This window comes from Thermobia domestica, chromosome 16 (assembly GCF_964235325.1).
Source record: "Thermobia domestica chromosome 16, izTheDome1.hap1.1, whole genome shotgun sequence".
Taxonomy (NCBI): domain Eukaryota; kingdom Metazoa; phylum Arthropoda; class Insecta; order Zygentoma; family Lepismatidae; genus Thermobia; species Thermobia domestica.
Window position 1 is genome coordinate 50,899,472 of NC_137469.1, and position 14,115 is coordinate 50,913,586.

General features: G+C 35.6%; 1 protein-coding gene across 1 annotated transcript in view; it reads right to left on the reverse strand.

Annotated features, from left to right (window-relative positions):
- LOC145672472 (limbic system-associated membrane protein-like) overlaps positions 1–14,115 on the reverse strand; it is a 760,540-nt gene that overhangs the window by 227,851 nt on the left and 518,574 nt on the right. Inside the window, exon 4 of the mRNA XM_081741633.1 lies at positions 1,014–1,195. Within this exon, the coding sequence (XP_081597759.1) occupies positions 1,014–1,195 (182 nt within the window). The remainder of the gene's footprint in view (positions 1–1,013; positions 1,196–14,115) is intronic.

A 14,115-nucleotide genomic window follows, 5' to 3' on the forward strand; every position in this document is an offset into this window, starting at 1 on the left:
GCTTAGCCACGAGGGAGCTCAGACAATTTGATTTTATCGCTTTCACAACATCGTATCCACTATTTTCATTAAAATTCTTCTCTTAAATATTTAAAATGGATTTAAATTTATAGTTTTAAGTCCCACGGATATGTCATTTATACACAGGAAACTGAACCTGAATTAATGAACCTGATTTTGTTTGGAAAAATTGTGAAATGGGAATGTTAAAGGAAAAGGGAAAACCAATCGGCATGATTTCCCTGGAAAACTCACACAGCTTGGGAGCCAATCAGAGAGCCTCTCCATCAGAAATGATCGCTCTACCACTGAGTCTAGGTACCTCTCGCTTTTTCATGTTCCAGAAATAATGAATCTTTTATGAAAACAACACATAGGGATATGTGTTTGATTTTAGAGAAACGTTCTCAATTTTAACATTATCGTTACACAAACATGCTCGGAAAAGAGCTTCACATAATGGTTGAAATATAAACTAGAACAAACTCTCTGAGTTACGGTTTGGATACACAATATTCAAAGACAATGACAATTAATAAGCTAATATACACTGTACTGATTGTATTAGTACTATAGAGATTAGTTGAAGTGAACAGGATTAGGTGTAATGAGGTGAAAAGTTAGTTTCCGTTGGTCTCTTGTATATGTGTGTGTGTCTAAGTTTCAATAGAACTTCCGTAATTACGGAGAACTGCCTGAACATTACGAAGTCATACAAAAGCGTAGTGAAGAAATTGAGTTTAAAATGGCACATTCACTGCTGAATATCAAAGGAAGTAATTCCTGTTCCAAGTATTATTATGATCCTTTTGCATTGGCCTCTCTATCAGAAGAGCCAATGAGAGAAGAGAATACTAGAAACTTATCTTCCCACCCGTTCTTCCCTCATCATCTACACCTCATTTACAGCCTTTCCTTTTATACTTTTATATTATTCTTTCTTTCTTTCTTTCTTTTTCCTTTTCCTCATTTTCTTTTCTAAATAAGGACTAATTAAAAAGAAGCTGTCTTACCGGTCTTTCGCCGAGATTTCTTATTCTGCAATGCAAGAAAGCTGTTTCACCAAGTTGTGCCGTAACATTCGTTACCATATTGTTATCAAACACAGGTTCATTATTTCTTCGGAATTTTCCGTAGTCTTTGTACCATGGATTCTGCCAGGGATACTTTTCAGTCACGGGCGTTTCTAAGGAATCTGAAAAAAGAAGTTCACAGAAAATGCATTGTTATTTCCGTTTACTTTTCATTAAACAAAAGAAAAAAACTATTCCAAATAGACAAAAGAATGGTCAGATAAATAACTTAGAATTAATGCTGATACATTATTAATTTACCAACTTCTAAACTAAAAAGCTTACAAATACTGCAATTATTTTCCATCTTTCCTGTTTAAAAGTTCTCTATGACATTTGAAAGTAAATTTTTTTCCGTCGGTCTTACGGACTTCCGTTTTTACATGCGAAAACCCAGAATTTTCAACAACTTTGAATGTACACAAGTGGATAATTTGTCCTCTATTACATTTTTAATCGTTATTTTTACGTAAACGTTCAGAATAGGTCATAATTGTATTTTATTAAGTCTATTGTCTCCCACGCTCACCATACCGGTAAAGCAGGTTCAAACTAGGAAATAGGTTCAAAGCAGGTACGAGGGAGACTTGTGGCCTTAGTCAAAGATATAATTTTATAATGAGTAGGTATACTTACGTAACTAAATTTCAGTACATGTTAAAGAAGTTTTACTTTTATTACAGGATTGTAAACGAACTTTTTGCACGTACATATTACAACAATTTGTAGTTTAGCTCTTTTTACATTGCTTTTCTGTCTGACACCGTTTGTACTTGACATTTGCTGCCCTATGACAATATGTGGGATGCATTCTTCCTATTTTTTAACCGACTTCAAGAGAAAGGAAGATCTAAGTTTAAAATGTATTTGTGTTGGTATATATATATATATATATATATATATGTTTGTAAGGTTGTACGTGATTAAATCAAAAACAGTTATTCGTATTTTGATGCAGTTTTCACTAATCAAATTAGCCATTCGAGAGGTAGGTTTTTACGCATAAAACATTTGGGGAAAGATAATAAATAATTAATGATTTAGAAAAATAAAATAAAACTATTCTTATGACGTCTGAGAAAACTTATCCTAGAATATGCTGCAACCAGAAATTCAAAAAATAATGTGGGTTGCATATAGAAAAGGGGCTAAAAAACTTTGTAGACAGCTTTCACCAAATGGTTTAATACTGTTTGGAGATGGATGTTTAGTTCAGTGGCTCCCAAACATTTTTGACTAACGGTAAACTTTACTCGAATTCCGCGACACCTGCAGTGTAAGTATAGTAGTGTAAGACTATTAGTTTCTATAAAAAAAGTGAATCTATCCTGTACTAAACATTGCTACTTTCGCTGGAGGTGTTCATGGTACACTCTGTCACAAAATAGATTTTAAGAAATTATTAAATACTTTCTGATTAATAAATTCTAAAATTTCGCACCCTATGGGACTTTGCGATGTCTCAGTGTGTCGCGATACAAAGATTGGGAACCCTGGTTTAGTTCATAAGGGGTGGTATGACTGTCTATATGCCACTTTTGATCAACTTTTGACGGAATATCATATACTTTTTCCGTGAATAATCAACCTCTACAACGATTATCTTTGACGTCAACATTTCCAGACCAAAACCGAATGAACCATCTTTCAGTTGCTTTTGTTAACCTGTCTCGCCTATAAGCATTACCAAACTCTTCACGGGTCTGTGTAGTAATTTATTTTAATAATAGGTCTATGTCTTCATTTTCTGATTCACTGAAATTTACTTCACCCATAATGACTCTTCACTCAGGTGCGGATCCAGGGGGGCGATTGCCCCCCGCAGAATAGGAAACTTTCTTATTTCATATATAAATAAAACCCACCCCAAAATTTGGAGCTCTTAATAGTAGATCTAAGCTACTAGCAATATTACAAAATACCGCCCACCCCCCAGAAGTTCGTCCTGGATTCGCTCCTGTCTTCACTGCACATTTTGAAGTTCTGCAAGGATATCCTTTGAAAGAAAAAAGTAAACAACGAACAATAATCTATGCCTCTACACTAAGACTAGGAACCACTGTGGTGGGCTCCACAATAAGCAAAACTTCCCGGATGCGCATCAAGAAACTTTTAGTGATACATTCGTCGTTGTCAACTTTGTAAGTTGTATTGGTATATACAAGTAAAATGCAACAAATACTAATTGATCACTTTTATAGGATTATTATTAGAGTCATTATAAAAATAGGTTACTTTACTGAACAACAAAATGTACCAATATGTAATAAAACTTAGAATATAAGTTACTTAGATTGAAAACGTATGAAGAATGTGTCCCAAAATAGAATGTTATTAGTTGCATTGTTTCTTCCAGATTTTCCTAGTCTCAAGAGCCTGACGTGAAAGGGGAACGGGAAGTAATTGGCATCGTCTTTGTATGTTGTTTTGTACACTTTATTTTCTGAAGGAGTTCTTGACAGCTCACGAGATTAAAGTCTGCCTTGTGACTGAAAGTTACTTATTTTCTTGAATGTCTAGATCGATCTAGTAAGTTCAATACTGGGACAGTTAATATAAACTCACACAGTTAGTTAACTTTCTGACAAAACTTTAGCTATATGTAATGTCATGGTTATGTACTGTTAAGAAGTAAATATATTTTTTCGTGTATCTGGATCAAAGTTGATACCTTCTAGTTTACATTTATAAACACAGAATAAGATAAATCATGTAACTTAGGGTGTCTCAGATGTCTGGATTCCATATCAAAGTGTTATATGTTAAAAATGGCTAATCATGTTTTGAATGAAAAGCCTACAGTTTGGAAGAAAAAGCTTTTACGTTTATTCACATAATATGAGTAGATCTGTATATTCATACCTTTTCAAAATGCCGTATCGGCTTTAAATTTGTTACAAGGTGGAAAATAATTGTAGTTACATCAATATTTCAAAGAAATGCTTACAAGTGTTTAATGTTTCCTGCTCTAGCCGCATGGAACACGTCAAGTCGATAATCCAACTATTTCCATACCTTGAACAACGACAATATTTCAACCTTCTCGTTACTATATTGTAAGCACAAATTAGAGCTCATATGGTTCGGATCCCACGTTCACCTGTAGGTCTCCATCTCATACATCGTCGTCGCTAAACAGGACGCTAAATATCGAATTTTATCAAGTATTCACAGAATAAACCCTTGTTCTCTTTAACAGTTTCATATCCTTATTCCCACTTTTTATCTCTCATAAATCCTAATGTTCACCTTACGAGAAGGTATATATATATATATATATATATATATATATATATATATATATATATATATATATATATATATATATATATATGAAATTGATATTTGAAGTATCCGTCGTTGTCCAAGTAAAATTCAAAATTCAAAATAACATATACTTTCGAAACTTGCGCACAAAACATTGTATTTACTGTCATAGTAATTATGCTCTCCTAAGTAATTCTAAACCAAAAAACGCAATGTCGCTTATAAAATTGAAGTTTTTTCATTGAATTAAAAGTCAGTTTTATTTAAAGGCAGGCGAGCTCACTCGTGGCTAAGCAGTTAACGCACACGCCTTTGGTGTGGGAGATAAGGGATCGATTCCCGCCAGGAGCTCACGTGTTTTGGATCCCACTTTATACTGTAGGTCCACGTCTCATCTAGCGTCGCTGCTGCACGGGACGCTAAACTTACAAATCAAATCAAAGTGTATTGACACATCAAGGCTACTATTCATGTATTTCCCACCCATGAGCCCAAGAAAATTCTGTGTCCTTTCTCCTTTGGGTCCAAGAAAATCTAACGCATCTTTTCACCAAAACTCAAGAAAATTTTGCGCACCTTTCGCCTGGTCTTGAGAAAATTCTGTGCCTCTCCCCCTAAACACAAGAAAATATTGCACCTCTATTTGTTCGTATGTAGTATATGTGCAAACAATATGGTCGCGGCCACTTACCACTAACGGGACATGCGTACAGAGCCAAATGCACAGATTATGCTTGAAGCCAATAAGAAATTGCGTCAGTTCCTACCAACGCTAGCGACGAGGAAATCATTTGCACTGGTACCACCATTATTTTGAGTGTAGTTTCCTTTAAATGTCTCACTTGAGAACAATGTTTTCCGTATATCATATTTCAGCATTGATGGTTTTCTTTCTTCAATAAGCCGCCCCAGGAATTTTCCGGGCCTCGACTTTGGCTCCTGTGGCCCGTATGTAAATACGGCCCTTGATTCACCTATTCTTAATTTCCAAAAAGTACTCGATGTTGTTCGCGGAAATTTCTTAATGAATACTTTTGTAAAGTAAAGCTGGAAAGAGGAATGCAACGTCACACAAAATAGCATTTTTAAAGGTGCTACGAGATTATTTTATGAAAGAGGCAGGATGCACGCAATACTTTAGTAATGGTTTAACTATTCTTAGATTTCACGATATACCCGGCGTACTCGTGAAAGATTCTAAATAGCTTACCTTTTTTCTCGAAAGTTACTTAGAAATAAGTTACACGGCATAGATTTGTATCAAGAAAAAACAAACAATCATAACGTCACACTGAGAAAAATCTCTTCTCCGGACAGCGGTATTTGTACAATTATACTGAATCCTCTTGCTTACTACAGAAATCACTACGGAGCATACGGATAGGCATTGCCTTTAGGTGTTACATCATGCCGTTACAGGATGTCTGATATCTAACAGTCTTCATTATATTACATACATATATGTATGTTACCTTTGTCAGCTATATGTTACATACGTCCATTTGTATGTGAGACCCTGACCTCCTACATTGTTTCATATGGAAAGTACGTACAGATGGAACACTTATACGGAAAGTATTAGAAATATAAAACATGCGTTTTCAGTTACACGTTTGCTGTACGTTAAGTCCGAAAACTACAGGATTTACAAATACGATTTTACGTAAGCAACATACATTTTTCTCAGTGCAGCTTTATAAATAATATATGTTTTTGATATACACCAAAATAAAAGACACATGAATTGTGCCCCATTCTCAAATACCTATCATGGCTTCCCCATTGCTGTGTGATTGGATAAACATGGTTATATGTCATTACCAGAAAATTTCTAACCAAAGGAAAAAATAACTTAAAGTGAGCATAAATGAGCGGCTCGGAGAAAAGCATTTTCTAACGTTTGAGTAAAACTGGGAAAAGAAATTGAACATTCCCATGAAAGGCTATGTAATAACACATGCCAAACAATATTCCACAGTATCTGCAAGTACATCACTGAAATTAAACTACCTACATACTGTTCTATGGTCAGATCCCAACTCATTCCATCTGAAAACTTGATTTCAAACCGAAGTGTCGCTTACAATTGTCTTGCCTTGATTCGCTCAAATATATTATAAATACTCATATAAACTCATAAAAAAATTGATTGTTTATAATGAATCATAACCAGGAAATATTATAAGCTTCCTTGTTTTAGAAAGTTTCAATCCTTTTGGAATTAGAGAAATATTGTTTTCCAAGAACAAACAAAACACGTAACTAATTAACCAGCTTGTTTACTAAACGAAACATCAAACAAACTTTAGAACAAGGAAAAACAGCATACTGTTCTCCTCTATAGTAAAATAATTTAAGGTTCTATAGGATACTCTTTGATATTTTCAATGAAAATATTAAGTGTGTTCTTTATGATATTAAAATAAAATTACAAAGTACGCTGCTTTTTTATATAAGGATGAGGCAGAAGTCTTGCAATATTCTGGTATAAAATATACCTCAATTTTTACAATACAATGAAAGTAAACTAACACTCAAACTATAGCCTCTCGTGCTGTATTGCTTGTAGCCACTTTCCTGTTAGTTTCTCTGTTCTACTTCGATATTACTTCTTGTTCTTAGTTGAGTTGAGTTGATTTTGAGTTTAACGTCCCTTTCAGCAGCGAGGCTATATGAGACGGGACTTACTGATTAACGTGGAATCCAAACCACATGAGTTCTCGCCAGGGGTCTTGTTCTTACTGACAAAACTGGCAGTCACTGTTGTTTCAGCTCCGGCGAAGCGGGTTGGTGAAGGCGTTCGTACACTCAGGAGGTCTGCCGTGGACTAAAGTAGGTAGTATAGTGCAGGAGAATTAGCATTTAACCCAGAACAAATTGGAACATAGACGACTGGTGTTGTATATTAACTATAACATGCTAAATTGCAACATACTAAAAATCCGCCAAAATCCAGTCACGGGAACATATTTATTTTCGCCATTTTCAAAATGGCTGCCGCGGAAAGAGACAACATTTGGGAGTGGCTCAATTATAATTTTCTATAGTAAATAAATCGGAGTTAAAGCTAATTTTCTTGGCTTATTTTGCTTTTTTCTATATAATGTGATACATTATTTTGCATTTCATTTAAATAAAGTCATTATAATAATTAATTTTTGTGTTTTGTTATGTTTCAGGTATCAATAAAAATTAATAAAATGTAGCTCACTGAGAAATCCAAATTACTAAGTTATTCCAAACCACTTAAGAAATGGAGTCAATTACAAATGTTTGTATTGTATGTGAAAGTGAAGAACAAGCAGACAAACTAATTCAGTTAACAAAGAAAGGTGCTGAAGGAATTAATAGGGCTGCTAAATTACGAGGATTGACTATCAATGCCTCAGATAATAGTTCACGCCTCCTGCCGCAAACGTTTTACGGATAAAAAAGACATTGAAAGATATTTAAGAAAATCTTCTGATGATGTGGAACCTGCAGTTAAGAAACGATGTCGTACAAGTGGGGGAGCTTTCAACAGCCAGACTGATTGTATATTCTGTGGACAAGTTGTTGATTTTAAGCATTTACCTAAATCAGAGTGCTTTACTGTGAAAACACACAATTTCTCTAAAACAATAAGTGATATTTGTGTTAAACGGAAAGATGATTGGTCTCTTGAAGTACAAGGACGCTTAGAATATTACAGCAATGATCTTTTTGCCGCAGACTGTGTATATCACAATACTTGTAGTTCTAATTTCCGATCCGGTAAGTATATTCCTTACTCATATAGAAAAAAGACAGATGCTGGGAGCAAAAAAGTAGTAGTACCTGGAAGACCACAAAATGAGAAATTAACAGAAGCATTTCTCAAAGTATGTCTTTTCTTAGAAGAACATCAGGATAATCAGTGTACTGTACGAGATTTAGTAGCATTGATGGAAGAACATTTAAAGGATTCTAGTGAAAAAGCATACTCTCCTAAGTACATGAAATCTAAATTGATTGATCACTTTGGAGAATATATATATTTTTGTGAAATGGAAGGTAATAAGGACATTGTACTTATTAGGGAATCTGTGAAGTCAATCATAAGAGATCATTACGAAAGAAACCGCTGTGTGGATGATGAAAATGAGAAGATAAGAATTATTGAAACAGCAGCAAGACTTATAGTAAGTAATATAAGAACAATGAACGTTGATAACAAAGAATTTTACCCTCCTGCTAGCAGCATAAATACTGAGAACATTCAGGATTTTTTGCCTCAAAGCCTACAAATACTTCTGTCTAAAATATTTACTGGAGATAATGAGTTGAAGATTGCTACTGTTGGTCAATGCATATTACAAGCCTGTAGGCCTAGAACTGTATTAGCTCCATTACAATTAACACTCGCAATTTGGCTACATACCCATTATCGTTCACGACTCCTTGTTGATGTATTACACCGTTTTGGGTTCTGCTCCTCGTACGATGAAGTCAAAAAGTTTGAACGGAATGCAGCGGTAGCAACAGGAGAAAATTTACTTGAACTAAATGGAAATGAAACAGTTATATTTGCGGCAGATAATGTTGATCGGCATGGGAATGATGGCTTCAATAACACCAAGCAATAAAAGACAGACATGACTAATTCCACGAAAGAATATTTCAGATGACGACGTGAAAGAAATGGCAACAGTTAACATGTGTGAGTTTATCAAGACCAACATATCGTCATGTTTATTGTTTCAAGAATTACCTAAGCTCCAAGAGAAAACCTCAAAAATAGACATCTTATGGATGGCAGCGTGGCATCTCAATCCACGTACCCCAAACTGGTCAGGAACAATGAAAGGAATTCGCATTTCAGGCGAGGTTAAGAAATCTTCTGTAGTGATACTTCCCATCATAGATATGTCACCAAGTAACATGAACTGTATTCTGTCTACTTTGGCATACATTGGCAATTTATGTAGAGTTCATAAGCTCACCCCAGTGATCACCTTTGACCAGCCATTATTCTGGAAAGCGTCGATTATCGTGAATGATAGTAGATACAAAACTGAATTTGCGGATACAGTATTGATGTTGGGGTCGTTTCACTTGTTAATGAATATCATAGGTGCGATTGGCACATTAATGGAAGGTTCTGGTCTAAATTACATTTTCCAAGTTGTTTATGGAGAAAATACTGTGAGACACGTGATGACTGGCAAAGCTGTCTCAAGAGCTTTCCGAGGTCACATGTTAGTTGACTGTTCTTTGACTTCTCTGCTACTTGCTGAAGTGTTGAATGAACAAGGGGAAGAATCAAAATCTGAAATTGGTGCAAGTATTTTAAACTTATATGAAGAGCTTATATCAAATACAAGGCCCATACATGAAATCGAAAAGTCCGAAACTCTATCTAGACTTCAAAACTTGCTGAAACGGAAAAAGTGTGATTTATGTGAAACCTCATTGACAAGTAAGTTGTGGGTAGAATATCAGTCAATGATAAGTACAATGCGTAAGCTGGTACAAGCAGACAGAAGTGGCTCGTGGTTGATGCACTTGGAAGCTGTTCAGGAATGTCTACCAATAATTGGAGCAGCAGGTCATACTAACTATCTGAAATCTGTCCATCTGTACTTACAGGAAATGCTGAAACTTTCTGAGAAGCAATTACATGTATACAATGCATTTCTAAAGGGAGAATTTGTTGTATATAGGACAGGTACTTCATGGTGTGGCCTTGGATGTGATCTAGCTATTGAACAAATCTTGATGAGGTCACTAAAGACTACTGGCGGTCTCACAAGAGGAAGTGGATTAACAGAACTTCAGCGAGCAATTTGGGTACTTTCAATGCCAACAACTTGTGAGTACAGCATGGTTGTTCAGAATCTAGCAAGAATCGCACCATCAAGAAGCGAACAGCACAGAGAAATGCATACATCAAGGATTCTGCAAGATAGATCTGATGGTAGAAAGATACTTGAATTTCTTCAGCAGTTCTCTCCTTTCACTACAGATCCATCGCTTAGGAACATCGTAACTGGGGTCAGAGTTGATGAAAAGGTAGTAAACGTTCATGCTCTAAAAGAAGTAGGGAACAAAATTGTTGAAAAACTCGCTGGGAAGCTTGTGTTTTCTTATTCAATTCGAAGAGATAAAGCTGTTACTCTAAGTTCACACGAAAAAGTTACAATTGACGAAAAGGAGAAAATTGCCATAGATCCTACTCTTTTGTTCCAGCGGTTTATCGTAGCTGCTACCAATACTGAAATGGATCTTGAACATGTTCTACAGTACGAACTCTGTGCTTTCCCACTATCCCTGTTTGAATCACCAAATCTCCTGCGAAAAGGACAAAAATCTCAGCTAGCTCATGCAATAAATGTACATGTTAGAAATAAGTTACAAAATACATCGAATAAAACGTCTCAGATAGAGACATTCTCACAAACCCATGCGCAAAGTAAAAAATATATCCTTGATGGCGGTTCACTGCTTTATAGAATACCTTGGAAGGCCCTTGACACCTTTGACACTATAGCAACAACATACGCAGAATTTACGATCAGGAATTATGGGAAAGCTACTATAGTGTTTGATGGTTATGAAGCTACTACTCCTTCAATCAAAGATTGTGAACATCGGAGAAGAGGCATGAAGTCACGATTCAGCCCATTGGTTAAATTCACACAGAATACTACATTCATAGGCAGCAAAGAAAAGTTTCTTCAGAATTCTGAGAATAAATCACAAATGATCAAACTCATATCCAATAAGTTGATTGAAAGAGGTTGTAGAGTTATCATAGCGGACGGTGATGCTGATGTAACTGTTGTCAAGGAATCAGTTCAATCCTCAAAACATTCAAATACAATAGTTGTAGGAGAAGATACTGATCTGCTCGTGCTTCTTTTATATTATGCTTCTAATAGTGACTTCTCACTAAAATTTCGGAGTGACGTCAATCGCAAAAAAAATGAAACTCAAGTGTATGATATACATTCCATTCAGGATGTGCTAGGAAAAGAAGTATGTGAATGCCTACTTTTCTTACATTCTTTCACAGGCTGTGACAATACATCGCATATCTATGGTCTTGGCAAAACCACAGCATTTAACAAGTTTCTACAGTATAGTGATTTAAGACAAATTGCCAAAACTTTCTGCACAAAGAACAAATCGCAAAAGGAAGTAGAAAATGCTGGGCAACAAGCATTTTTGATGTTCATGCGTGGCAAGAAAAATGAAACAGTACAAATGTTTAGAACTCATATCTTTAAGGAAAAAGTTTCATCATCTAAGTGTTTTGTAAAACCAGAGCTCCTACCTCCAACAGATTCAGCACTTAAATACCATTCATTTAGATGTTATTATCAGACACTTGTGTGGAAAGAAGAGCATACAGGTGAAAATCCATGTTCATGGGGGTGGAAGTTGAGTGATAGTCAATACTATCCAGTTCTGAGTGATTTAAACCCAGCACCGAGTTCTTTGTTATCTATTATCCGTTGTAAATGCACTAAAAATTGTGTGAGCTTGCATTGTACTTGCAGAAGCGTTGGTTTACATTGCAGTGATGTATGTGGCCAATGCCAAGAAACAGAGTGTGAAAACTGTCCTCAAGAACAGCTGAGAGAAAGTGATGTGGAAGACTCAGACATGGAATAGAGGTGCAAGTTCAAGTAACGTTTTATTAATTTGTTTGTGAGTTTTTTTTCTTTTTTTCTTTTGTGATCAGCCTATTTTTGTATATTACGTAGAAAAGTAAGTTCTGTTCATTAAAAGATCAGCTTAAGTCTTGAAACTCCACCACTAATTTACTGGTATGTAAACGAAAATAAAAGTTCATAACTATATACTCATTCTGTTTATGTCCATTTGACTATAAACTGGTAAACTCAACAATTTTGCTTTCAAAGAGCTAAATCTAAATACTGATTCATTAGGTGAATAAACTTTACGAGTTTGTAATAATCTAAATGCTGTTACAATTAAATAATAGCAATTGTATAATTATATCTAAGGAAATTGAGGAGCATCTCGACGGTTATATTCGGTCGACGTTTTTGGACATTTCCCGTGAACGGATTTTGGCGGATTTTGTGTATGTTATAGGGGAAGCATATTAGTATATTGTGCCCAAATATCTCTTCTGTTCCAATTTGTTCTAGGTATCACCCTATATTTCCGTATTTCTTCTGCACTAAGTAAGCCAAAAGAGCAAAATCACAATTATATACCGACTATGGCATCTGCTCGATATCGCTAAGTTCCTACGTTTTTATTGTGTTTATTGAAGTAACTATGCTTTTGTGTTACGCTGTTGCACCATGGCGCAAAGCCTATTCGTTAGTGCAGGATATTTTCGACATACTACAACATATATCCGCTCCACATGTTTGGAACAAAGGTCAACGCGAGCATTACTAACGACCTCCCTCATAGATGCACCGAAACACGGAACATGATTTTTTGCTCGAAATAGTCCTATTTTACGACCGGTTCTTGAAGTTGGCCTTTGCTCAACCACTGATTTTGCCCATTAAGGTTTGTGAAAAATTTTTTTTCTTTGCATGTAAATATCCGTTTCAGGGAGCACACTCCACGCGAATTTTGCAGCAATTGTTGGCACATATCCATCTCCCTGAGGTCAACTTATGAGGCAGAATGCAACGGTTTCTGGTAGATTTCCCGAGTTCCTGAATGCTATGCACTGTAATGGACTGTGGCATACCGATTTGGTTTGAAAATTGACGTATGCTTGTGGATGGAATTTCTTTAATGGTGTGTCATATAGCGCCAGAATGTGTTACCCTAGGACGGCCGCACCTTGGCTAATATTCGATATTTTTACAACGTGCACGAAATTTCTGGAACAAACGAGTTGGTATGTCGTGGTCCACTGCAACAGCCTCTTTCGCATGATTTTTTTTTTTTTTTAGTTGCTGCCACAGCATTATGCCCGGGTTTGAAATCATATAGTAACAGTTCACATATCAGACGTTGTTGAGAACACGTCGCTACTTTCACTGAAAAGAAAAACTGACTGAGGACATGACGGGCGAGAGCCTCCGTGCTAAAAAGACGAAGTCGCGGTCAGGAGCAAAACGCGTTATAGGCAAGTACCGTAGTACTTAACTTGCTCAACTAGCTAAAGAGCAACCTAGTTAATTTAATAAGTTAGTAAACAATAAAGTGCTTTAGCTGCTTTTCACTCTATCGGTACTCTATCCAGGAATACATTAACCGTTAAGCAAAATAATATTAAAAAACACAGTTCGTATTTTCTTGTCTACTTGTTCAAATTATGTGAGTCTCTATAGACCATTGTTCATACTAATGAAGACAAATCTCAGTTGATGATCGAATGAATTTCTACGCATGATAGATGTGCTTAACTATTTCCTTTATTAAAAAATCCATATTTTATTCATATTTCCATATATTACGCCATATCATATTACGCAATATTATATTATCAATGTTATCCAGACATATTATACTCTCTTTTTTTTTAGGTTAACGTCCCACGTTATACTGTGAGGCTAAGGGAGACGGTAATAATGAAATATATGAGAGATGTACTCAGGCGGTAGGATCTTTGTGTGCGACACTCCAAAATCCTAAATTTCCTGAATATTTAGTCTAATTTTAAAAATGATCTTAAAAAATTTGTATAAAAATTAATCTTCGTATTGAATTTGGAAAACATGAAATGAAATCTTTATGTTTTATGTCCTACGATTATGCCGGTAAGGTGAAAGGAGACGGTGATGATGAGAAATGAATAAAATGGCGGAATGAAGAA